We start from the raw sequence: 27928 nt of genomic DNA, 5'->3' as shown, positions 1-27928 counted from the left end.
AACTAAAACATAACCACATGCTACAGTGTAGCATTCTGCTTATCAATACCGATGGCAGACACATGTGCTTTTATAATATGAATAAACTCCTGTCCATTCTATTGTGTATACACATCATCACTTTATGAAAGGGAAAAGAAAAAATGAATGTAATATATTCATGATGAGAAGTTTTTCTTTGCATTGATTACATAATGACATATGGTGCAAAGATAATAAAGCCAATTTACAATTTTACATGTACGTGTACAATATTTATTCTACAGCCTTCAAATTCCCAGCTACGGTATATGAATTTGTTTTTCATAATTCTTTCCAATAACGTATCCTTCTGACCTGACCACTTTTTTGAAATGTTGTTGGTTTGGCAGTAATGGCTGCACGCATAGGATTGCCAAGAATAATAATAAGAGAAGGTAAAGATCACACTAATCTGTCACTTCAAGTTACACACACGCAGACTAGGGCTGAACTTCAGGCAGATAAAAAAACACCAACTCGTGCAGGTGTATGTTCACTAAAAAAGCAGCTAAGGACCTACATTTGACTCGGTATCAGCCTTTTCTAATACTCTGTACAGCAGAGCTCAGACTGGGAGAAAGAGGGGCAGGATTTAAACTAGTCAATTATACTGCAGTGCTTATGAGCTAACAATAAACATGCTGACAGGGGGAAAGATCAAAATGACAGAGATGAGCTCATCAGTCTGCTGTTTCACCTTCACTGTCAAATAGCAGGCTGGGGGCTAGGACAAGACTTAGCTATATGCAGGGCCGGATTTCTCACAAGGCCAACCAAGGCCCGGCCTCGGGGCAGCAAGGAGTAGAGGGGCAGCATGCTCCCGATGCCCAGGACATGCAGTTCCGGGCGCTGGGCGGGTAGTTATATTCTACATTTAGCCCTGCTTTGGGCTAAATGTACAGCGGGGAAGCCACCGCTTGTTATGTACAAGTGATCTCGGTGATGTCGCCAAGCCTGCAGGTCTGCCATTCTCCATTGGCGGAAGGGGTTGGGGTTGGCGGGTAGGGGGGTGCATTGAAGAACCTGGCCTTGGGGCAGCAGAGAGAGTGAATCCGGCCCTGGCTATATGACCTAATTCCAGTAGAGGAAGGACAGGTCTCCAGGCTATCTGTGCTCTCTGCGTTGTATAAATCTAAAGAATGAAAAGACGGAATCACAAATCCTTTGGCAGGTGAAATAATTCATGTGAGTATTTATTTTGTGTATTTAGCTGTTTGCCTGAAGTTCAGCTTAAAAGTGAATCTGTACTCTTGCTTTTATTCCCCCTCCCTGTCACCTGATTTGCATAGGCACAGCCCAGCTATTTTATATTAAAGCAGATCCAGGAGAAAAGGTAAAGTTTGAAAGCTGCTATTTATGCTTGTATAGTTCATATACAGTAACTAACACCAGAATTAGAGATTGTTTGTAGAAAACTATATAACTATATAACGAATTAAAACAATAAATATCTGAAGTGCTGGATATAAGGTATCCGACTGAAATTTGTGAGCAAATAAGAGCAATCCATGGTAACAAAGGACTGTTATTTTGCATTTGCATCATCTGCGAGTTACAGACAGTGATGTAGGCAAAACAGTCCAATGGCTGTCTGGAAGTCTATTTTTTTTATAAAGTGGGGAACCACTATTAATAGAGCTTATATTCACAAATGCCAAGTCTGCAAAAATAAGCAAGCAATAGCAGTATGTACTTTTATTCCTAGATCAATTTTAATTAAAGATAATGAATAAAAGTACACAAATATTCCATTAACACAAACTTCGTACAGCATTAATATTAAACACCCTATACATGTATATAGCAGTGTATCAGTCACATGATAACTGTACACTCACATCATTACCTGTTGCCTGGGTCTAGCAATGGCGTTATTGGTGACCTCCCATATGCAGCTTCATCTTGGTTGTTGTCACAGGGAAAATCAGTACTGATGGGGTCGGGGACAATGACCTTGGTCCATAGGCCACTGGTGTTCTGTGGTATTACTCTGCAGGCAGCACACACTTTAGTCATGAGCAATAGGGGGGTCAGTATGTAGAGGAGACATAATGAGGAGGAGCAGGAACAGAAGATGGAGCTGGAGGATGAGCGGTGCAAAGTATATGCAGACAGGTCCAAGTGGTATATTATAATAGCATGACTACCGAGTAGATCCGTGCAAGAAGATACACAGCCATGCTGTGCTGGCCAGAGGTCTGGCCTTTTACTGGCACTGGATGTTGGAATGAGCATTCCAGCACGCAGCACCATAACAAGGGATAGGTCGTTGGGACCTTGGTAATTTCTTTTAAATTCTTCACAGTCCCATGGAAACTAGAACGGTTGGGAGGCATGAGCTATGACTATGCAATGTTTCACTTTGTTAAATATTTTTAATTTTCCAATGTACCTAAGGGAAGAATGGTATTAGACAATCCGTGATGTTCTGCAGCAACCATTGATATTCTAATTTTCCTTCTCCCACTCAGAGCTTAACATGTATATCTAGAAGCCAAATTAGGAGAACATCTGCTTTATATTTGTGACATGTTCACACTGACTTACCATAACTTCCAAAAAGTATTAAAAAAATAGCTGCTTACGATTTTACTTGTTAAAAAAATCTTACTTAGCTTTCATCTTCTATGTAATGTTAAGGATGGGGGGGCGGGAGAGTTAAGTTTGCCATAATTAACCTTTACGCTGTTTAGAACCAGCGTGGGACACTGCAGCTGTCCCATGCTGGCTCTGCCACCAAGTGGAAATACACTTTAAAGAATACCATGGAGACCTTTACTGGTTGCTATAGATCACACAATGCATGATGCCTGTTTATACTTTGATACTTATAAATGTATGCATTAAACTGTACCTCTCGTACCCTCGCTCTGATAGGACTTCCCTTTGCAGAGAATGTGGCAGAGAGTGTCCAGGTCTGAGCCTAAATATAACGCTTTTGAAGTTGACGGACAGCTGTTCATATAGCACGTTCAGACATGTTACAGCATTTCCTGAGCATATGATGCATAGGAGGAATTTGTTAAGAAACAAACAGGTTAATGCAATTAGCTGAAAGGGGAAGAAAAAGAAAAGCACAAGACATATGTTAGCTGCATAGGAAACCAACATAGATGGATGGAACCCTTTTTCTAACACATGAAAGAGATTAGGAGACAGTAGCATATAACTGCGTAGAAGCCTATTAATAATAGATCATTAGTTTAAGCTCTTCACAGTGACATGTGTATAAACATGATTGGCATTTTCTGCTCTGCCTGTAATTTGCCACTCACAAAGAAAGCACAAAACATAGGAAGGCACAGACAAGTGAGATAAAAATTAAGGTCATGGCTCATATCACTTGACATGTGGTCTGACCCCTTTATGGAAGAAGTCAGCCTGGCGGCCATGTATCGTACAGTGGTGGCTTATACTAGGAGACACTGTGCTGAAACTCCCACACGTACCTGCTGAAGTGTCCTGGCCTGGATGTGTTGTCTGAGGAGCCTTTGCTGCTGTTGTTGTTGCTGTAATAATTTCAGCTGGAGCAGTTGCTGCTGGGAGGTTATTGCATGTAAGGAAGGGGACTGCATCACTGTGCCTGAGCGTTTCTGTAACATGTTGGACAAAGCTTGTTTCGTGTTTGAAGGAACAAATGTGCCCATTGGATCCAATCTGGTACCACCTAAGGAAGTGTAAAGGCAATGTGGTGAATCCACTGAAAGTGATATTTACAGATCTAAAATATTAGCCCTGTGAATAAAGATCACACCATTGGGTTGTAGTAACACACAGAGTGTTGTGTATTTAAAGAAGAACTCCAGGGAATGCAAAAATTAACCTTTGCAGTAGGGCTACTCTCGCTTTGCCAGTATTAGCTGCTCGTTTTGGACTAGGAGCTAGAATAAAGAAAAGTTACTCCGTGATCCCTGCTTAGCTGCTGGACCGGTCCTCGCAGCCTCTTGTCCCTTGTGCTCTGCCAGTCTTAGGACTTGTGATGTCATCACATCTAATACAGCTGCATTAGCCGTGAGTACACCGAGGGATATTCCACCACCAGAGCAGAAAGGGAGCGAGCTAAGCGGTTACCACCGCAGGATCAATAATCAGGTGAGTATATTTCATTTATTTTAGCCCCTAGTCCGAAACGGTAGCCCCACTGCAAGAGTTAATTTTCATATCTTCCTGAACGTGCATTGTGTTAAGCAGCTCATTCATTTTAAATAGGCTGTCAAACCTCCGCAACAAACTAAAACTAGCATTTTTTAACACGGCACACCACAACACCCAGATTATTCACATTTGTGCATTGTGGTGTGCTAGCATGCAAGAGCATTGCAGTGCATTATGTAGATGCTTGATGTGTCACCATTATTGCAGTAACCCAGTGGTGTGAATAGGTGCACCTTAATTACAGCTCACTGAGGTGCACACAAAAAATGCACAAGTGCTATTTTTGGCAATATAGTACATCACAACACACAGCAGGTGTTTCGTGGTGCCCTGTAGAGTAGGTGAGTTACCATGTACGCTAAGGAACTGATTTATAAACCTCTCTCACAATTCTGTGCGAATGGGATTTCCAACGCTGTATGGCCACTAGCTGGAGTCGAGGAGCACAGGAATTTCCTATTCTCCTCAACTCCATCCAGTGGCCATAAAACACTGGCAGCCTCATTGACCCAGAGAAGATCTGTGCGAACGGTTTATAAATCAGCTCCTATGTGTGTTCTGGAGTGCCATTTTAAATGACAGGCAGTGAAAAGCAACAAACATATACTCCCTGTGCTGTGCTAATGCATGTAAAAAACATGCAGTACTGGGAGGGAAGATGGCCTAAAATACAGTAATACAATACAGAGATGATAGCTAATTAGTTTAAGATCTATTTCTGTGTGCTAACTAACAGGCTAATTTTGTTCTTATGAATGAAAATCCGAACATACTTGGGGAAAAAAAAAAGACTATAGCAATAAACAAACTATCCCATGGGAAATCACATAATTGCTCACATATTGCATAAAACACGTGGCTCACATGGCTTACCCTGGTCAGTATAAAATGTAACCTTTATTTGACACTTGGAAAAAAGGTTCAAGCAAAGAGCTGTGCATTAGATGAAATAAATAGTCTTCTTTCTTCTACTGCAAGCAAGACATACAATAAAAACTGCTCCATGAAAAATGGACATTTCATTTTGCCCTTTCCATTTATTACAGTGACACTAAACTCAGGAGTTAAATCTTAAAAATGCAATCAAGTAAATTAACTATTAAAAAATGTATCTTATTTGTGTATCACTCGGCTGTAGGTCCTCAAATCATCTCTGAATTGGTGCTGACACTGTCCTTCCTTCTGGAGGCTGGATACTTTTGTTCCCTATGGCCCCTGTGTGTGTTGTAAAGTAGCCACTGCTCCAAGATCACTCCTGTGATGGACTACAATCTCAATACAAATGAGTAAACTAAATGTGAGCGAGCTTGGAGCAGTGGCTACTTTACAACACACAGGAACCATTGGAAACAAAAGTAGCCACCCTCCAGAAGGAAGGACAATGTCGGCACCAATGCAGAGATGATTTGAGGATCTACAGCTGAGTGATGCACAAATAGGATACATTGGGGGGAATTTATCAAAACTGGAGCAGACAAAATCTGGAGCATCTGTGCATGGCAACCAATCAGCTTCTCTTTTTAGTTTGTTCAGTTAAGATTTGAAAATGAAAGAGAGAAGCTGATTGGTTGCCATGCACAGATGCTCCAGATTTTGTCTGCTCCAGTTTTTATAAATGCCCCTCATTTTTATAGTTTAAGTACTTGAATGTTTTTTTAAGATTTAAATCCTGAGTTTAGTGTCACTTTAAAGGAGTGTAGTATTTCTCAAACCTCCATGGATTGAGCTGCAGCTTCCTGCACTCCCGTGTGTCACCACCTGCTGGTAAGAACTGTTATTTCAATAGTGCCATAAAATACAAGGATTTTCTAGCAGAAATGCAGCAGTGCAGGAGGGATAGTGAAAAGTGACGACTACTCTGCATACCTACAGGAGGGTTTCTATTTCTATATTTCATATTTTTCATACCTGTTGTGAGCACTTGATTCTGCAGATAGAAATTTGGCTGCTGTTGCCCCACGATGTTGTAACTCCAGGTAGTAGCAGGGTTGTGGTTTATCATTTGAGATGATAAAGGAGAATAATTAGATGGCACACGATATACAGCATTTTGAGGATATTCCTAAAAAAAGAATTATAATTATTTCTAAAAAGACTGTGCCACCAACTTAAAAAACGCAGGTAAAAGCACAGAAAAAAACAAGTATTTTAAAATGTTTAATTGCAATGTTTTTTTTTTCTTACCGTATTTTTTTTTTTTTCACTTGCAATGTGCCCATGAACATATGACTACTCCAAGTAGAGCACAGCCCCCTCCCTCGCTGTATGCGATAGCCCTCTCCTCTTCTGGGAGTGTCTAATTACTTTCTGTGCTGGCCAAGCTCATCTCCCCCTCACTTCCCCTCCTACATAACCTTTTATGTAGCTGACAGGGGAAGAGCCAGGGTAGGCAAATCCCTGCCCTCCAGCTGTGCTGAAACTACAAATCTTGTCATGCAACTGCATCTAGGAATCATGCCTGTGGCTGTCAGAGTCTTGCAGTGCCTGATGGGATATGTGGTTACACCACAGCTGGAGGGCGAGTGTTTACCCACTTCTGCTATATATCTCTTAACTCTGCTGGGGCTGCTGACTTCGCATTCAAAATGGTAGCTCCCATCAGAGTCTCAGGCTAAACAAGAGAGGACTTTAGAGTTAAGTAACATGCATTAAATATGATTTAATATAAATATAATTTGATGGGAATATTCTGTTTAAATAAATGGTCTGATGACATGGTAACTAAGTATAGTTAAAACCACAGTTCCTCAAACCGTATGTAAGTTGCAATTATAGAGCCCACATTTAGTAATGAGATAGTAATCAAAGCAAGTATGGTTTGAGTCTTTCAAGCTTAAGGACACATGTGACCAGAGACAAGGGCTATGGCTCTGTATAAACTACTAAGGAGAAGGGGGTAGGAAGTCATTAGGAAATCACTGAGGAGACTGGAACCTTGCACTTGTATTCCACGGCCCATTCCTGCATGCTGCTTCAGAAACCAAACTATGCTTCTATCCTTCTTGATTCTATTGACTGATGGATTCGTCAATTTTCTGTCCCTCCTTTAAAACCCAAAAAAACACGGACTGCGCGACATGGATTTTAACGGCCACAGCAGCCCTTTTATTAAACAAACAACTTTAACAATAACCAAAGTAATAAACCAAATAATATACAAAAATAATACTTTAAACAATGGTTGACCTGAGAAGGGGTCTTTGGGTGCCCGCCAGCCAAAAAAGGCCTCTCATAACACTCCACCCATGTCCCCAGCCGCACCACAACCAGCTCGAGAACACTTACTCATTCTGGGTTCCCAAGGGGCCAGGCCCCGCCCTTTACAAATTCGGACACCAACAGGGGGAAGCACCCATACCAGCTGAGGGCCCCCATTTTTGTAATGAACTCCGATTTTGTAGACCCCCCAAAGACCCCCTAACCCGCCAAGCTGCCGTGACAAAAGAAACCCCCATAACCACAAAATTCAGGAAGGGAGGGTGGGACAACCTGCTTCCTTCGTCAATTTCCAGAAAGAGGATGTCCCTCAGCCCTCGCAGTTCCTTCCCATGCGGCTCCTCCCAGATACCTGACTCCCACGTCCAATCAGGTAAGAGCAGCTATTCCCATTTATTTTTAACTATTTCTCCCGGGACTATTCCTCCCCCCAGTCATGTAGCCCCTCCGGTTAGTCTCTCCGTGTCTGTCTTTTGTAGAAATAGAACTAATAAAAAGGCTGTGATCTAATCCAGCAGCTACTTCTTAATGCATGTTATTCTTTAAGTTACCTGTATTTTATGGTGTCTGGAGAATTTCTTATTAAAATAAAACTCTATCTGTTTCCTATTTAAACTACTTGATTTGATTATTAGTCTGGGGAAAATATTTGTAGGCTTTTTCATTCCTTACTGATCTTTATTTTCACCTCTAGCCTGAGGAATAAGAGAAGTCTGTGTGGTTATATGGCGGGGAGAGACAGTGGAAGGGGATGTAATTTAATACATGTGTCAGTTTTAGATCTTACAGTATATTTGGTATTTGACTGATTCTCACCAAATGTACATGTATGAACATTACAAAAAATTTACTCAGCTATTTCACAACTGTTTTTCATTTTAATGTTCTGCAACGTCAGCAGTGTTGGCAAAAAGCTTAAAATGAACACATTTATCTGTAGCTGAAACAACATTGACTAATACAAACTCAACCACACAGATGGAAAAAAACTATGGATTAATGTAGATTTCACTGTTCATAGAGCATCTGAACAACAGTGTCTAAAACAGACTGCTCTAATTTAGTTATTACAGGCCTTAATCAAGTAGGAGTGCAAGGAGCTAAGTGCTTATTATTTGCAGTACTGCAGTAACAATTAATGAGAGTACAGCTTGTACTAGTCTAACCTATTTAAAGAGTCAGTCCTCCCAATCCCAGTGGTCAGTTCCCCCATCTTATAATATTTTTATGGCTAGATGTTAGTAACTTGAATCACCTACTGAGTTCTCATGATAATATTTTCCCTTTGGAAGTCCCATTCTGCCACCTCCACAGCACAGGAGTTTTAATAATCCCTATGTGATTCTTATAAAGTGCCATTAATAAAAAAAAAGAATTTATATGGAGCTGGAAATTCAGGTTCTGAGTGACTCTCTCTACCAGAGTACATACGCCATCTAGAAAGCTGGTGGATGATTCAATCTTCCAACATTTGCCCATATCTGAAATTAATTTTTTTTTTATATACTAGGCCTATAAGCTAAGGGTAGCATACACGGCATATCAGACCACGTGTGACTTCACTTCATAAGCAAAAGATAATCTGGTCTGCAACAGATTCAGACATTTAATGTTACAGAGTTAGTCAGGTTGAAAAAAGACACTTGTCCATCGAGTTCAACCTATAGAGATATGGAGGGGGAAAAAAAGGCTAAATTTAAAGATGTAGGCATTTGGCGTGGGTGACTATGCAGCAGACAAAGGAAATGGTCATATGAAAACCAAATCCCAGAAGTGTTGCATGGCGCATAGGCAGGATGGTTATTTGCAAAGAACATTTAAACACAACCCTTTGAGCTGATAACTGCTCTGTATTTTGCCCCTTTAATTGATGGTATGTTACCAGACATGGTTTACAGGCAATGAAAACACAGATCTTCAGCTTTCTGTTGGAACAATTGATATGGCAAAAATCACTGCCTTATTACCCACTCATTCTTGTTGTCATTGCATGAGATTTGGGCTGATTTAATTTAGGAGTCAAGGGAGGAATCTTCACTCAAAAAATAGTTTGAATACTCACTTTAATTATCCAATCATGTGAAAAGTGTCTGCACATGCTTAAGTATTCAAACTGATTGGACATTTGCTTTTACCATGGTTCAATAATTAGAGTAAATATTTACACCATTTATGTAACGATTTTCAACTCCTTAAGTAAATCCTTTAGTTAGCCTCATCTCTATATAAACTGGCTATTGAAAAAAATCTGTACAATGTATGTGAATGGTGGGTAAAAGCAAAATCATTTGAGAACTGTATCATCCAGCCCTTGTGTATAGGTTACCTAAAGAGAAACTAAAGTGTTGGATGAATGGAATTATCAGTGTAGGCTAATGTTTTAAAAATGGTTTCCTGTGTGTCTGTAGTAATTACCGCTCTCTCTTTGTGAGTAACCATGAAGATTAAAATCTTTAAAACGCGTTAAAGTAACTGGTACCCGACTTACATTCAAACCTCACACCCAGCCAAGGACATACCCCTGAGGTGAAATGTTAGCCCACCCTGCCTCTAGGATCCCTCAAATACCTTTGGTGGTCAGGTGGTTGCTACACCAATATCAGGTGTTAAAATTGACAGCCAGAAGGTTAAAGCTTGTTCCAGAAAGTTTTTTCCCAATCACATTGGCTCCATCCTTTTGCTACACTATAGCAACAGAGGGCAGGTTTTCAGTTTGCCATTTGCTATTTACTCCCAGTTGAAGATTGCTATTTTCACAATGAGCACAAAGAAACAAAAAAAGGAGACATTTCTTCATGGGAAAACTTGCAATCAAGGTGCGTGTTTCCTATGATCATAACGTAAATGCATTTACACTAGGGTATTGGGTCTCTGTGTCTATACACCTGGCACAGGCTCCTTGGTTTCCCACTGAAATCAAAGGGAAAACAGCTTTCCCTCGAATGCTTGCCATCCTGATGAACTTCTCTTCAAAGGACATGAAAACAACATTTGATTAAGTAAACAGTGACAAAAATAACTCAAATAACTGTGGTCGGCACTTTACAACTTGCAAGGGCTCTGCAATCAATTAGATACACACAAGGAATTAAACAGTAACATACGTCTGCTCGTGGGTTGGTCTTGGTTTTGCGCTTCCTGCTTTTGGATTTTTTCTCTTCATCAGTTACTGATTTTCCAGGATCAGATAAATCTGTTGTCTTTCCCTCTGGGTCTGCATACACTGAAGTGCAGGGTTCATCTTCTTCTTCTTCATCTTCTTCTGGGGGAAGTGGCAAGGGCTCCAGATAATAGCTAGGAGGCTTGGGCTTTGGATGTGTGTGGTTGAGAAGAAGGTGATGTTGTTCTTCATATTTGATTACTTTTCTGTCCACACGAACAGTGCCAAACCAGGCCCATGAGAGAGGTGCTGGGTTCTTGTGGCCTTCAAATAAGTCCCAAGGAGACACCTTCTGTTTGGTTGAAACCTGAAGGCCCTGTGGAAAGATACAAGCATGAGACATTCTACAAAATGTTTAATATTTAGCTTGCATATATTAAAGCTGATCTCCCAATAAGTAATACAAATTCATCTAGAATAGCAAAGGTACCTGAATTGGCTTTGCAATTAGCCTCTTATGAATCTTTGCACAGCTATACTAGGAATGGGAGGGGTTGCTCTCAAAGCTAATCAGACTTTATTGCTTTAAATAGTATTGCCAGCCTATTACAGGGCGGTGTTGTTTAACTGCAGTATAATCAAAGCAGTCCAGGACCTGGCTGTGCTGTCTGTCAGGGGTGGTGGGATCACAAAAAATTCCAAATCGTCTGGCAGTTAAAACATATCTGTATTACAGCTTTAAAGTGTGCGCAAAACCCTTTTTTAGGTATTGTATATGGAGAGGGATGGACCCTCTGTGACTGCAATGAGGAGCTTCACCCCTCTACTTATACTGGTAACCATTGTCTCCCAGAAAGAAAGTGAGGAGAAATCGAAAATTTTAGATCTACCCCCAGAACAAGAGGTGAGGGGATAATGGGGACACCTATTCTGGGGACAACTGTGTAAGAGGGGAATTCCTTTAGAGAAGATTTTCTTTAAATTCTTATTGCACCTCTGGGACAGGAAGTGAAGTAAAATTGTCCTAATAGTATACAAACAGCAAAATATAACCTGATAATGGTTTTTACCTTTCCGTACTCTATCCAAGTGAGTGATACCTTTTATTGGTTGAGTCTCACATGATAGTTAAAAGGGACAACAAACATACATCAGAGGGGTGCAGTCTAATCTGAAACAGCACCTATGCCTAGACTATGGACGCTAAATCATTGGCATATTCTTAACAAGCAGTAAAATAGTTTTTAAAACAATCCCTCATTGACCCACAATTTTTCACTGACCTCTGTAGTTGCTTGAGCTGTGAAGTAATTGTTTATGAAAGATCACAAGGACGATACAGTCGGGTTTCAGACTTCTTTTAACAGCTTAGAAACACCTGCTGTGTGTTTACATTAGAGAACTGGCAGGCCGGTGCAATAGAAGGTAATAGAGAAAATGCTTGGACTTCAGTGCTCTGTTGAATATTAATTTATCCGCAATGCCTTTTGTGACGACATGGTGATCAGTTTATAAGTTAAATGTGTATTGGTGTTGAGTTATGTTTGAGTGTGTTATACTGAGAGACCTGGTTATGGAAAGACTATCAGCACCATCCCAATTAGATTGCAAAAACGGGGGAAAAAGGAGTAACGCTAAGAAAAGAAAAAATATATATAAATAAATATAATTATGGGCAGAGCTCCAGGGTTTCAGAAAAATGTATTGCCCTTCTGAGGAAGCCCCGTTTGTTGGGGGGAAACGCGTCAAGGGTTCAGCGTCTGACTAGCTTCCCTGAGGACCCAGGACTTACCACTTGTATGTTATCGCAGTGATCGAGCAGGAGAGCCTCTGTTATACCGATAGTATTGAGCGAGGCCCCCTCAAGCAACACAGCGACAGCGTAGATCACCAATTTCTAATCCCTGATCAAGCACATCACTGGATACCTTGCCCGTGGAACATCGTTCACCCCCATTCCAAGGTGCGGCCGCACTTGCAGGGGAATTGTCGGGCCACCTGTCCACAGTAGATGTGAAGTGAAACAGGTCGGGATCAAACTCAATGGAAGTTGGTGCAAGTGGTGGAAACATTTAAGCGATCAGCAGGATTACAAATGTTTTTTGAATAAAAAACCTTTACTAAGAATACCACTGGAATATCTATCATAGAAGTACGGACTCTTTCCCTTGTGGCCACAAGTGAGGAACAAGTGAGTAATCCTATCATCATATGCTGATACATTAGTATCCACCACCTCATAACGGTGTATCCGTTCATATCAATGACTGCTGCTCTGCCCTGCGGGTATTTCAACCCTGTTTATTTCTGTCCCACATTGAGTCACTTCAGGGAAGCTATGCGATTTTTAAATAAGTTTTAAATGTAATGAGGTGATTTATCTTTATGTGTTGCAATGTTTAAATAAATATGTTTGGATGCACTTTATATTATACTTGAATATCTAATTATTGGAGGGCTCCTACTATGGGATTTCTATGCTAGGGGGTTTGCGCTGTTTGAATATCAGCACCATCCCTCGTTATCTCCCATTGTTCTCTGAGGGAGCTCAGAACAATGACATTCTGGCCAAGCTCCTGCTATGGCTGTCTGGAGTTCGTTAGCAGGTGGACACCTGTGGGTGTTGAGCAGACCGATTGTCTGGGAGGGGAGGGTGGATGTGATCAGCGTGTTATATAATACCGGTTGGTCCTCTTGATCAGCTGGTCCAAGAGTGTTTGTGTGCATACTTGAATGAATGGGTTGTTGCAATAACCAGTTTTGAATTGTGTCGGGTGTGTTGGTTTACATGGTGCATCTGGTTTATTCAAAGCAAATTTGTTTAATCAATAAATTACCATTTTTGTATTTCATATTGACTCTCCGACCCTCTTTATTAGCTGCACTTTGCTTTAACCTCTCTTGGTAAAGCACATTTCTTTGATTATCGTTGTATACTTCCTCTGTGCCTGTTTCAACAATGTATGTATTGTACATACATAAATCACTGCCCTTGGTTCACAGAAGTTTCCACAGAAATTAAATTGATTATGCTCTATAATTACATACAACTAGTCGATATTTTTATTTTACCTGTTTCTTATCAATAGAATCAAACCCTGCAATTTTGTTGCCTTTTGTGTCAATCAGAGACCCCATGGGCTCACAGGTAATGACATCACAAGTCTGCTTTGGCAATGGCAGAAGCTGACGGACTTTATCGATACTCTCTGATCGCTTATCACCAAGTTCTTTCTGGGGAAAAAGAGGAGGTAACAAAAAGGATGAAAGACCACAATATTGTAATGATCAATCTAAACATAGATTTTAGAAAGAAAACTCCCAGAAATAGTCAAAGATGAAAACCACTTTCAATATTAAAACCTATTTGAGCTCTTAAAAATAACCATTTACTTTAGTGGTAAGCAATACACAAGCTATTGTACATAGATATTGTTCAAAGTTAGATCATCACAGAGGATGAAACAGATGCCCAGTTTCTAAATTGTCACTTGTAAACAGATCAGAGGTTACGGTTCAACTGCAGATTTCCTATGGGTTGTCTACACCTGGGCTCATAAGTAAGCTACATGAAATATGAGGCTATAGGGCACCATCCTATTTACATAAAGAAGTGCCTCAGCTTATCTTAAGTATGGTATTGTGAAATATTGCACAGAAGCAGCAAGGCTATGTTTTTCATTTACACATACTTAATTCCCCTTTTGAAGTTACAGTAGGATACAGTGCACACAGTCATACCTTTAGTTTTTTCACTAAGTTCATGTAAGCCCTTTTGTTTTCTTCTGAACTTCCTTGAGACACGTTGGAGAGATCAGAGGCGAGGGTCCCATTTATTAAGACACCGAGCATATCAAGAACAGTTGTGAATAATTCACTGCCAAAGAAAAACATGTCAGTTTTCTCTGTGCTCTAGAAACATACATTGTGTGCATTGTTTGATGTTAGCACTGCCTTAAAGGAAACCTGTAATCAGAGAATGTGGGGGCTGCGATCGCTGGCCTCTTTCTGAACATTCTAGTTGCCAGGTGTTCTCTGATTTCGGTACTTTGAGTCACTTATCCCGAACTTGTAACAACTGAAGACTCAAGAACTACATACTTCATCTGGCTCATACTTCAGTGGTTCAAAAAGTATTAAAGTACAACTGAAGGCAAAACTTTTTTTAACTTTTGGATATAGAGAGGGATTAGAACGCCTGTCAAGTTTGTATTGCTGTCTATGTCCCCATTGGGGAGATTCACCCTCTCTATTTATCCTGGTGACTGTTATCACTTTAGGTGAAAGTGCAAGATAATCCCACATTCTGAGTTGTCATTATAGCAGGAATAGATGGGAAATCTTCATGTGGGGTCAATAGTTCTAGTGACTAAACATGTGCATTCTGAATCGGACGAACCTGAACATCAACAAAGTTCAGTTGATTAGTTTTCAGTTTCCAGAACGTGTGGCGGCCATATTGGTTCTGCGCATCCCCTCCGCCATCTTGGAGGTGGGACGTATGACGTCACATGACGGTGACGTCACACACGCTGAACGTGCGGTGACCATATCTAGGACATGCGGGCGCATCCATCTTGGTGTATACCAAGATACACTCTAAGATGGCGGTGCGCAGGAGCAGAACATGCCGGCGGCCGATGTGACCACCGCTCGTTTTGCAGTTTCAGTGTGCGGTTTTGGATTCGGAGGCTCGTTGCTACAGATCCAAAACAACATAAAAATGTGTTTCCTTTGACGAAACGAATGAAAATGTTTATCGTTTTCATTTGTTTCGTGCGAAAACAATTTTTTTTTGCCGTGCACATGTCTACTGGCAACCATGCTAACCACCAGGGTTTTTCTTTACTTTGGAAGGATTTCCTTTTACTTCCTGTCGTAGCTCTCAGACCTGAAGGGAAGGGAAATCTCCCCGATGGTACACATGGCAAAAAAAACTTGACAGGAGTTATAACCCTCCCTTAAACGGAATCCAAAACGTAAAAACTAATTTGGCTTTTGTTCTACTCTAAATTCCCTGGATCAATATGACATTAAAGAAGAACTATGAGGTGAGTGAAAATCACTCATCCTCATAGTTCGAGCCGACGTGTGACAATGAAACTGTCACATGTCGGCTCAATAGATCGGGAAGTGAGTGAACACATACCATCGCTCGCTCACTTATCGATCATCTCCCTGCAGAGAGCGATGACTGTCACTCATGGCTCACTGCAGGGGTTCCCCCCCTCCCCGCTCCGAACCTCCAGCGCCGACTGGAGAAATGGACGTTAAGGAGGGAGGGAGGAGGAAGGGAGGAGACAGGGAGGAGCCTCCCTGTCCCTCACTTGCTCGTGACTGGTGAGGCATGGAGATCGATGTCCTCAGTGGTTTTTTTCATCTTTTTTTTATTGGACAGCTTGGACTCATGGTGCTTTGACATTGGACCAAACTATCCACAGAGATCAAGCCTCTAAAACCAAGTAGAGGCTGTTGCAGCTCTGGCTTCACTATGTTAGGTTACACAAGAAGTGAGGAAGCCCATTGCTGTGTAACCTAACTACCTGTCAAAAGGCAGATGCAGCGCTGCCTGTAATTAACAGGCAGAGCTCCGTCCATGACAGGTTACACAGCGGGGAGGCTCTCCCTGCTCTGTAACCTGTTATAAGCCGCTCTAAATGGAGAAGAAGCTTCAGGGCTAAATGTAGCGTGAGGTATTCTAAAAAATAAAAAAGCAAACAATCAGATAAATAAAAATGTAAAAATGTAAAATATAAATAAGTGATAAAAAATGTAAATAAAAATAAAGAAACAATAAAAAAAATTTAAACTAACACTGCCGCCACTGCCATCCGCTTGCCATTCTCCACTGATGTGTGTGTGTGTGGGGGGGCCCATTGCAGAACCTGGCCTTGGGGCAGCAGGGAGAGTAAATCCGATGAACCAGAAATATGGATGTCTGATATGTTGTGCACAACTTAACATGTTCTATGTATGTCAATCTTGGCTCCACCCACTTTTAACTCCCAAGCCTCCCTTTTGGTCATTTGGGCTAAAGGACCAATGAGGAAGCTTGTACAGGACAGAGCAGTGCCTAACTTGACTTTTACAGGAAAAATAGAGATATGTCTATAATCTCAGCTGCCTATATCTTTGGATTTACTGACCACTGGATTTTCACCAAAGTTAACCTGTCTGTGTATTTTACACTAAAGGTTTAGTTTGAATTGCCCAGGTTTGTGAAAGATTTACTTTAAACTGGCCATAGATTGACAGATTGCAAGTTTTGGACATTTGTTATGGTTTAACCCTCACGAGGTTGGCCACCCTGACTTCTCTTGTATAGGTCAAACTAGTGTGTGGTCAGTGCTACAACTCTAAATGGGAGGAGCCTATTTTCACATTTGTGTTTCCTTAACAAGCGGCAGTGATGATGTGCAAACTTCCGCAATCTATAGCACCATTACAATTGATAAAACTGTCTGTTGACAGATAAGAAAGAACTTAAAACTTAAAGTGTATTGAAAATCCTTTTTTGGATAGAGAGGAAAGAATTAGAATTCCTGTCTGATTTGTATTGATGTCTGTGTCCCTGCTAGGCAAAGTAAGCCTCCCTATTTGTCTTAGAGCAGCCTCAAGGGGGATATAGGAAGTCCGCTCCTATAGGGTTCCCTCTGGTCAGAAGGGGAGCCCAGGGCCCTTTAGGTTAGAATGTACATGGTTCTGAACAAAAGCCACAGTAAGAAGTGACAGCCTCTACATGTCTAGTGCTGCACATACATAAGTAGATGTAGAGCTAAAACCTTTGTTCTTTTTTTTTGTTTTGGATAGCGTAGCGAAGGGCTAAAAACCGGTCACTTTGTTTTTGCTGTCTGTGTCCCTGCTGGGAATAATTCTCTTCACTTCGTGTCTAGAAGGCACAATAGGAAATCTCTAAAATATGAGGGGAATTCCAGTTTTAGACAAGTGTCACAAGAACAGGTGTTCCCCTTGGAAGATTTACCCTAACCTCCTGTTCTGGTGACAACAGTAACAATTTGGATTTCCCCTCACTTTGTGTCTTTGTGACAATGGTCACCAGGATACATAGAGGACAAATTGCCCTGCATGGACACAGACAACAATACATTCCTACAGAGGTTCTAATCCTTCCACACTCAAAAACTTTTGGCCACACAGTAGGCAATTTAGGAAAAGATGAAACTTCTTTAACCAGAATTTGATAGCAGACATTATCGTACAGACCAGTATAACTTGCTTTCATTTGCATTATAGTTATAAATATTAATGTGATATTATTATATTAATCATTTTTTGGGTGGTAATTAAAAGATGGTTGACATTGCTAGATAATTGCATGTGTTGCAGTGTTGGGGTCAGAGGAATGGGAAGTTCATAGCTAGCGTTTAGATGAAGGGGAGCTGCTACCCAAACGTGGCTTCCTGCACCATGCTACATAAGATATTGCTTCGATGCATTCCACCCTTCCATTGTGCCAAGGTCAGAGCATGCAGAAACTCCTCTCCCCACAAACCTAATGCCTGTTATGCAGCAACAAGCGGACTGGGGGCTAGTGAAGCATCTTTTTTAATCCAGCTTGTTTCATTTGTGAAATTGTGCATATTTGTGCCTCGTCTTTCCGAAGCACGTGATCAAGGCCATCGTTTAGAGGGTATGGGCAATACCTGACAGAGGGTCCTGCCAAGTAGGCTATAGGGGGCCCCCTGATTTCTAATGGTGGCCCTGGTCCTAGTGACCATTATTGCCAAGACTAAAAGTTAAAATCCCAAATTCTATTTTTCACCAGAACAGGGATAGAGGGGAAATCCTCTAATAGAGACACTTGTTCTGACAAAGACTAATGGGAAATTTCCCCAATCAGACACAGTTTAAAAACAAATGGGATGGGGTATAATTTATTACCTTATCTATTGAAAATTAAGTTTTGGATTTACACATACTGTACTTTAATGCTGATTGCTTGATATATATGTTTCGGACCTCTGCATATTCTTTTTCTCACTGTATAGGCTCAAATCCTTAAAAGAACACACTTAAACAGCCTAGTTCAAAACTGTGACTGAACTAGATACAATCTAACTACATATCCATATAAGTGATACATGGGATTATAATAAAAGCTTTTATATTGCTCTGTGTCTCTGATACCATTTACATTTTGCTTTGCAGAAACAAGAACTGCAGATGGTAATCTCTGTACAACAAATTTAATGCACACTGTGAAGATAATGTCTGCTGTCAATCTATGTGATTTTGTAACATTTTTCCAAAGGTCTTTCAGAAACTTTCATGCTACAGCCTGGAACTCCCTCTGCTGGCAACACAGTAAAAGAACCTAAATTTCTTAAGGTAGCAACTCAGTTAAATCTTAAAAATGCATTCAAGTACCTTAACTAATAACAGAAATTTTGTTTTTTTTGTGTGTAACTCGGCTGTAGATCCTCAAATCATCTTTGAATTTGTGCTGACACTGTCCTTCTGGAGGGTGGCTACTTTTGTTCCCCATGGTCCCTGTGTGTGTTGTAAAGTAGCAACTGCCCCAAGCTCACTCCTGTGATGGACTACAATCTCGTGTTTAATTTACTACTTTGTATTGAGATTGTAGTCCATCACGGGAGTGAGCTTGCAGTGATGGCTACTTTACAACACACACAGAAACCATGGGGAACAAAAGTAGCCACCCTCCAGAAGGAAGGACAGTGTCAGCACCAATTTAGAGATGATTTGAGGATCTACAGCTGAGTGATAAAAGGATAAGATACATTTTTGTTAATAATTAGGGTACTTAAATGCATTTTTAAGGTTTTACTTTGAAACTTAGAGTCACTTTAAGATGACACTAGAGCTACTAGGTGTATAATGATCATGGGTAAAACTCACTTGTTTGTTTGCATGTCAACTGTTCCTGATGTAATTATCTGTAGAAGTAAAACAGCCCAGTCTGCGGTCCACTGTGTGCTTCTCTGTACTGTGTCAAACATTCCTCCAACCTTTGTCAGAAAAAAACCGAGAAGCACAATATGAACATACTGTATGGAGTATGGCATCCTAAATCAACTAATATCAACCCAGTAAGTTGCAATATTAGGACAGCTAGTCTTGATTACATCTCTTCACACAGAATAGAATAAATATATTGTGTAATAGGAGCTAAATGGTGTAATAGTTATAGTTTTTATACTATAATAATTAATATTACCAAATTCAGGCGTAATTGAAGAGCCTCATGCATCATCTGGCGAGCTTTCACATCATCCTGGTATTTCTCCTCTCTCCAGTTACTCAGAATCTGCAGGGGGTACATGGCATATTGACATGTTATTAAAATACAACTGAACTAGAACAATCCCTGTAGCGCAACTATTCTTCATTGGACACAGTAAATCTCCTATTGCATAGCAGAGAGATGCATGCAGTCTGGGGCTCTGTGCCTGAACACTGTGCACAATTAATCTAAAACTCAGCAAAGCCACATTAAATCTAATGTTACATTGTAGCATTCTTCCTAATTATGTCAGACTTGTTTCTCTTTCTCTTTTTCTAGTGAATTGCTGTATGTCCCAGCACTCCTTTTATGAGTAGACATTGGTTCCTGATGTTCCTAAACTTGCAACTCAGCAACATTGCTTTGATCTGCCACATATAATGAGCATGGAAGTAGGCAGTCTAGATGAGAGACAGTATGAGGGCCACACACACATTCCAATGCAGGCCTCAAATGGTTGCAGCTTTCTTTCCATGCAAAAAGTATCTTGAGTTCACCTGTGCATTGCGCTGTGCTGCAATAAAATAAAACAAGGCCTATTTTTTCATGCATTGCAGCCCATTCATTTTAAATGATCTGCCTAACTCTGCCTGTGACAACGACTGTCAACACAGCTCCCTGTGGTGTGAATATACCCTAGCAAGTGCTAAGATAGCATAACAGCTGCATAGGGAATGCATTGTTTTAAATGATTTGTGAAACTCATAGACTTCCAATGTGAAAAGGTAAAAGTAAAGCGCAATATGGTCACCCCCAATTTACATACAGTATATACACTATATTGCCAAAAATATTGGGTCACATGTCCAAATCATTAGATTCAGGTGTTCCAATCACCTCCATGGCCACAGGTGTATAAAATCAAGCACTTTGGCATGCAGACTGCTTCTACAAACATTTGTGAAAGAATGGATCGCTCTCAGGAGCTCAGTGAATTCAAGCGTGGTACCGTGAAATGTTGTCAACTGTGCAACAAGTCCATGTGTGAAATTTCCTTGCTACTAAATATTCCACGGTCACCTGTTAGTGGTATTATAACAAAGTGGAAGCAACTGGGAACAATAGCAATTCAGCCACGGAGTGGTATGCCACGTAAAATGGCAGAGCGGGGTTCAGCTCATGCTGAAGCGCACAGTGCGCAGAAGTCGCCAACTGTCTGCAGAGTCAATAGCTACAGACCTCCAAACTTTGTGTGGCCTTCAGAGTGGCACAACAACAGTGCGTAGAGAGCTTTATAGAATGGGTTTTCATGACCAAGCAGCTGCTTTCAAGCCTTGCATCACCAAGTACAATGCAAAGCCTCGGATGCAGTGGTGTAAAGGGGTTGGGCTTGGCCCCTTAAGTCCAGTGAAGGGAACTCTTAAGGCATCAGCATACCAAGACATTTTGGACAATATCATGCTCCCAACTTTGCGGGAACAGTTTGGGGATGGCCGCTTCCTGTTCCAACATGACTTCGCACCAGTGCACAAAGCAAGGTCCATAAAGACATGGATGAGCGAGTTTGGGGTGGAGGAACTTGACTCGCCTGCACAGAGTCCTGACCTCAACCCGACAGAACACCTTTGGAATTAATTATAGCGGAGACTCTGAGCCAGGCCTTCTCGTCCAACACCAGTACCTGACCTCACAAATGCGCTTCTGGAAGAATGGTCCAACATTCCCATAGACACACTCCTAAACCTTGTGGACACCTTCCCAGAAGAGTTGAAGCTGTTGTAGCTGCAAAGGGTGGGCCAACTCAATATTTTACCCTACGGACTGAGACTGGGATGCCATTAAAGTTCATGTGCGTGTAAAGGCAGGCGTCTTTTGGCAATATAGCTTATGTATATATATTAGCAGCCAATAAAACTATTTGTGCAGGAACAGTGTAAAGGGGTAAAGTAAAATAGTATCCAGTTTACACATTACTCTAAAGTAGACACAGTTCAGCAGAGAACATTAGTGGTGGGATTATTGTGCTTGAAATCATTGCTAGGACTAAGATTAACCAGCAAATCCATACTAAATTTCAAGATCACAAACTGATTGAAACTTTACACTTTCCAAAAACTATAATTGTCAGTTGTATTTTTATGTGCTTGTTCACTGTACCTGATTCAGTTGGTTTTGCAGTGATGTGAGGAGGCCTTCTCGCTGGTCATCTTGTCCTTTTAAGCAGGTGAGGACCAGTGATAGGAATGGGTACTGACTCAGCAGGGACATGCTTCATCAGATCATAAAAAACATTAAAACATATTTTTAACATGACAAACGTCCAATATTGTAAAACCACAACAGTATATTACATATGCTTGTCAAAAAGTGGATCACCCACATGAAAGTTCCCATGAGGTATCAAATGCTACAGTGACTTGGCCTTGTTACATCAATTATTGTTCTCCATATAATGTGAAAGCCTATCTGGTGACTATAACAGATTTTGTGGATTTCTATCATGGCCAAACCTTCAATTCTTTCTTAAAATGAACCTGTGCTTTTCTCACAGTATGTAGTGTAACAGGTTTGCTTTACAGGAGGCACAGTAAGCATTCTGTACTCACCTTTCTAACTCCCTCACCACCATGATCTTCTGATAGAAACTTCTATATAAGTTTCAGCAGAAATAAAACTGTATACATAAAATGCACACTCTCTGCTCCTATCTCAGTGCTTAGGCTTTGTGTTGGGTCCTCAAGCATTAAATGCTATATTGTATAAGCTAGGGGGATGGGTATTATGTGTTCCTCTATAACTGGAATTTCTGGGTATTCCTTGCGGCTTTGGTGGCAGAAAGGAGCCATGTGGGAGCATAAAGAAATAAAGCACAGCACTCTTAATGGCCCTGCTATAAAATAAATCTGTTGTATTGCCTACTGTGGGAAATATACAGGTTCACTTTAAAAGGTCAGAAACTCTCAGGGATTCCATTCATCAGAATCTGCAGTTGACATTTCAGATTTATGCATCTGCTGTGTCAGCTGCAAAGGGGTCCCATTCTTTTGGATTTAGTTATTTACATTATATTATGGTAAAGACTACAGCGGAAGAGGTGACACTCCTAAGTGGATAGGATCAGTTAGAGTGACACTAAACTCAGACATTAACTTTGCATTCAAGTACCTTAATTGTTAATGTATCACTCAGCTGTAGATCCTCAAATCATCCCTGAATTGGTGCTGACACTGTCCTTCCATCTAGAGGGTGGCTACTTTTGTTCCCCATGGTCCCTGTGTGTATTGTAAAGTAGCCACTACTCCAAGCTCGCTTCTGTAATGAACTACAATCTGAATACAAATTAGTAAAATAAACATGAGATTGTAGTCCATCATGAGAGTGAGCTTGGAGCGGTGGCTACTTTACAACCTACACAGGGACCATGGGGAACAAAAGTAGCCACCCCCAGAAGGACCCCACAGTGTTAGCACCAATTCAGAGATGATTTGAGGATCTACAGCTGAGTGATACACAAATAAAATACAGTTTTGTTAATAGTTAAGGTACTGGAATGCATTTTTTAAATGTAACGCCTGAGTTTAGTGTCGCTTTAAGAATTATGACATCTTGCTGCTCAAGTCCTCAAGTATCACATCACATTTGACCAGCTTGACCCTTTAATAGGTAATAACCTAAAGATTATCTAAGGCAGGCATATTAAGGAAAAACATACCATACCAATTTGTTGCTAATTCTAAAGCCAGTAGGCATGCTAATCTGAAAATTATCTGATCAATTAAACAAGACAACCATAGTAAAAGAATGTTCTTTGTGCTGGCCTTGTCTTATAATCACAGGTAGGTAGCAAAGGTGTGCTGTGATTGAAATCACCACCACCATACACAGCTAGGACATGCTAAGGAACAGTGACTACTCTTTCTTTTTTTTCTTCTACATGTGTATGACTGCTAATATTAATAAACATAAAAATGTATCTACAGCCATTTTTATAATTTTACATATAGTAGAGCATGGTTATAACTAGGGATGCACCGATACTTTTCGAGTACCAGTGCCGATACTTGGCATTTTCATGAGAACGACCAGAGTTGCAGCGGTTGCAGCTGGGACCTGGCTCTGGTGCTCCATCACTGTCCTGAAATCATTAGTCTGTATTGTTTTAGAAAAACTGTCACATGACACTAAACAAAAATGTATCAGTACTCGTACTTGCAAAACTGGTATCGGTGCATCCCTTTATTTATATTTATAAAAACAAAATCATACATTAAAACAGAGATGGACAAATCCCAGGAGCTCCGGGTGCTCCTTACAAATGACAGCTGCCTTCTAACTTTTACATTTTTCTCTAGTCTAGTCTTGGAGCTCGAAAAGTATCTGCACTTGGTATCGGTGCATCCCTAATTATAACCCCTGTTTTTTATTGATGTCTGTGTCTGCTGTCGATTAGTACTGGGCATCATTGCCACCTGGACTAAGAGTGATGGGAAATCCAAAACTGGTTGTCATCAAAACAGGAGGTGACAATTGTCTAAGGGGGATCTCCAGAACAGGAAGGGAAATCTCCCTAGCAGGACACAACACGAGTAAAAACACCCTCTCGGGGATTTTAAACAGTCTGTACTCAATCCAAAGCTGAAAAAAGTAAAACTATATATATACTTAAAGGAGTTGATAAATTTTTAGTCCAGTGCGAGGAGCATAGGAAGATTGATACATTAGGCCTAAAGTGTGGGTTTTAAAAAAAAATAGGATCATTTCAAAAATAGTGGCAAATGTTCTACTAAGGTGTAAACACATCTAACCTTTTCTGCTTTTGCCTGTCCCGTTCTTTCTTGGAGGATGGACCCAGGTGTTGTCCTTTCTCCAGTTCCTCTCCAGCTGCTTTTAACACTCTTCCTTGAACAGAGGTGGGCAGTTTTGCAATAAGAGGTGCCACAAGCCAGACACCTCTACGTTCTGATGAGCTAAATCCAACATACAAAAGTCATGTTTTTATGCATGTAGGCAGTTAAGCATAGTTAATATAGACTGATCATTAAAGTTGGCTACATGTCAATAAAACCTAATAACATTATTATTGTACAGTAACTGAAAAAACCCACCAGCTACTTCTTGTCTTTAATAAAATTAAATTTAAAAAAACCTTCTGCTCCACATGTCCAGCATAGGCCACATGGTTTCTAGCTGTCAATAATCAATATAGAGGGTCCATTGCTTTCCTTAATTTTTTCTCCTGTTGTTCATACGTTTGTGAATTTCTGCCCGAAATTCTCTTTATAGTGTACGTATAGTCCATTTTGTTTTTGTTTTTTTAAGTGGATAGAGTAGGAAGATTTGGAACCCGGTCAGTTTACTTTTTGCTGGCTGTGTCCCATAGGTAAGATTTTCCTTTACTTCCTGTCCATACAACAGGAAGTTATAGGTAATCTCTTCAAAATGAAAGGGAATCTCCCTCTACAAAATGAAAGGAATATATACTGCTAAATATCTGTTTCTATTGAAAAAATCTTATTTTGGTGACAACTCTAACATTTCTTATTTTCTTTTTTAGCACATTCTGTCCCAATGACAATAGTCAGCAGGGACAAACACAACAATTAAAACTTTACAGGGGTTCTAACCCTTCCCCACTTTATCCAACATAAAAAAAAGTTTTGACAACACATGTACACAGGATAAATTACAATAATTACCTCCAGACATTTGTACTGCGTCAGCATCTGAAACTTGATATAACAGTAGCTGCAATTAGACTGAATTACCTGAGGATAGCAGACGTCACATTATGCCGTGTGCTGTTGCTATCAGCATGTACTGCATAGTTAGCACTGAAGAGACCATTACCAGGACTATTAAAACTGCTGTTTAGCTCAGCAGACTGCTGGAACACTTCTATTGTTGCTTTTGCAATATTATCCAAAAGTGTATTCATCTCATTCACTGAATTAGATGCCTGTAACAACACAATAGATGAATAATTTAATAATACTGCGTCCCTAATATTCTAGCTAGTAAAACGTCATGATTCCTATTACATACAATGTTATGTGGAGTCTAGAGATAAAGTACTAACAGGTTCCTTCATGCATTGCTTGATCATCAGCTGGATCTCCAACCATGACTGCCTGAGTGTCCACTGTTCGAGATTCTAGGTAGATGGAGATAGAAATAGGCTGTTAGTATCTCAGTATCCTTGGTTCTGATGTGTAGAAATTATTAAATATATTTTAAATCCATAGAAACCTGCTCTGGCATCATGTAATGGCTATGATATGCATACCAAGTGTCAGGCCTTCCTACCTGTAGGATTTGCTTGATGTGAAGTTGCTGAATGTTGTCTCCTTCTAGTGACTCTCTTGTCTCATGAGGATAACATATTAGTTGTAGTAGTTTGCTTGCTTGCTTATGAGAGAGAACAGGATCTAAAATAAGATCTTTATCTGCGCACAGCCTCTCTGGTTCTTTCAAGCAGTGATCTCCAACCCACTCCTAAACTCCAATAGAGAAAAAAATCAGTGCCATAAACATGCAAGTCATAAATGCTTACAGTTAAGTTCTAAATCCATCAGAAAATCTCTGTACCTGCTGGCAAATTGTCCTTAGAACATGTTTTGCATATTCACTTAAACTTGCTGTCTCGGTGGTGAATGGTTTTCCAGAAGGCGGTAAGGACATCTCTGTATCTACAGTCCCCTCGTTTGTTTCCACTTCATTGTGCTTAGAAGTGTTAATATTATTACTGCCAATCGCAGCATCTCCTAGAAAGAAAGCGTTAAGACCAGCAATGAACATCATCTCCACTAGATGGCGGTGTAGACATGAACAAAGATGACAACATACAAAAACTACATTCTGGGTGTTATAGAGCCAATGAACTCTGTCGCTGCAAACACATTTTCAAAGTCAAAAGATAAGATTCTTCTTTTTTGGCAGTGGAGAATATATGCAAAATAAGTATACAAGTCTTTGCCGCAAAAGATTTGATTATTGCCAAAAATACCCTTATGTATTCTATAAAAGGCTAAACAACTGAAATATTGACTCTCTGAGCTCAGAAGTACTAGATATTTGTTATCAAACAGCATCTATACTCTGTACTAGATCAGCAACATACTGTATGCTGGCATTAGAAAGCAAATAGTTATCCATCCAGCAAATAATGTCAGTGTTTAAATATTTATATATATACTGTACAGGACGCCGGGGCTGGGTTTTGGAAGGATGCTATATTTCCCCTCTGTTTGGACTGTGGTCCCTTTAAGGGATGAGACGGGGTTAACTCACCTGCTGAAGGAAGTGTGTGTTTAAAAGACAGGAAGTGGTAGCTAGCAGGTGAGGAGTAGTGTGGAGGAGGTTGGAGAGTGGGGATTTGTGTACTGCTGTGAGCTTGAATATCAGTATCCTTGGTGGAAATCTGTAGACTGGGAAAGTTAAGGTGCCCACACACCTTGCGATGATCCCACGATAATCGCGGGAAATCCCGCGATTGTACGATAATCTCAAGGTGCGTGGAAGGCGTGCGACCGTTTCTACTGCACGGTCGCACAACTTTTATCTTATGAACATGTTTGAAAACCTGCCCTGAATCGTACGATTGTCGGCGGGTGTGTGGCATGCTCGTAAGATAAATGCGGAACGGGCCGGTGTGCGCAAGCACACACTGCCCATTCAGCATTGCGATCATCGGAAGCTCGCCCCTGAGCGGGGCAGGCTTGCGGTTATCGCAAGTACGATCTGCCTGTCCAAGATGGGCAGATTGTACGTTTTTTTAATTACCTTACAACCATCGCAAAACAAAAGTTTGTGATGGTTGTAAGATGTGTGGCCAGCTTTACCCTGGAAGTCTGGGACTGTTTAACTGCGATTGCAGCTCTGAAATCTTCATGTCAGTGAGACTGGTCTTTTGTGTTGTACTGAAGAGTCGCTGTCTGAGTTTGCCAGTTGGTCAGTGAAGAGATGAACTGCTGTGTTATGTTGCTGCTGTGAAGCTATTTAAGTTAATAAACTTTAATTTATTTTAGGGCTGGGGAAATTAACGATTAATTCCTCGATTAATCGTTAAATGTTTTGATCGATTAAAATTCTTTTGATCGAAAATGAAAAGACTCACCTCTCCTCCCCCCTTCCCCAAGTGGCTCCGTCGGCTAACGAAGGGAAGGGGGGAGGAGTCCGGTGACGTTGATGTCCGTGACGTCACTGGACTCCTCCCCCCATCCCTTCGTTAGCCG

The 27928-nt window shown here is 40.7% G+C and overlaps 1 protein-coding gene across 1 annotated transcript in view; it reads right to left on the bottom strand.

Moving 5' to 3' along the window:
- MED12L (mediator complex subunit 12 like) overlaps positions 1-27928 on the bottom strand; it is a 339629-nt gene that overhangs the window by 37503 nt on the left and 274198 nt on the right. The window contains exons 25-37 of the mRNA XM_018565890.1: positions 26283-26458; positions 26001-26189; positions 25774-25848; positions 25463-25653; positions 24503-24664; positions 21855-21966; positions 19692-19781; positions 19373-19482; positions 14234-14369; positions 13565-13726; positions 10497-10868; positions 6085-6238; positions 3471-3688 (exon numbers count right to left, since the gene is read on the bottom strand). Of these exons, the coding sequence (XP_018421392.1) occupies positions 3471-3688; positions 6085-6238; positions 10497-10868; positions 13565-13726; positions 14234-14369; positions 19373-19482; positions 19692-19781; positions 21855-21966; positions 24503-24664; positions 25463-25653; positions 25774-25848; positions 26001-26189; positions 26283-26458 (2147 nt within the window). The remainder of the gene's footprint in view (positions 1-3470; positions 3689-6084; positions 6239-10496; positions 10869-13564; positions 13727-14233; positions 14370-19372; positions 19483-19691; positions 19782-21854; positions 21967-24502; positions 24665-25462; positions 25654-25773; positions 25849-26000; positions 26190-26282; positions 26459-27928) is intronic.

The sequence above is a fragment of the Nanorana parkeri genome, unplaced genomic scaffold, assembly GCF_000935625.1.
Source record: "Nanorana parkeri isolate BGI_ZX_2015 unplaced genomic scaffold, ASM93562v1 scaffold898, whole genome shotgun sequence".
Lineage (NCBI taxonomy): Eukaryota > Metazoa > Chordata > Amphibia > Anura > Dicroglossidae > Nanorana > Nanorana parkeri.
Note: the sequence above shows the minus strand (reverse complement) of the source record. Positions and strands in the feature narration are given on the sequence as shown.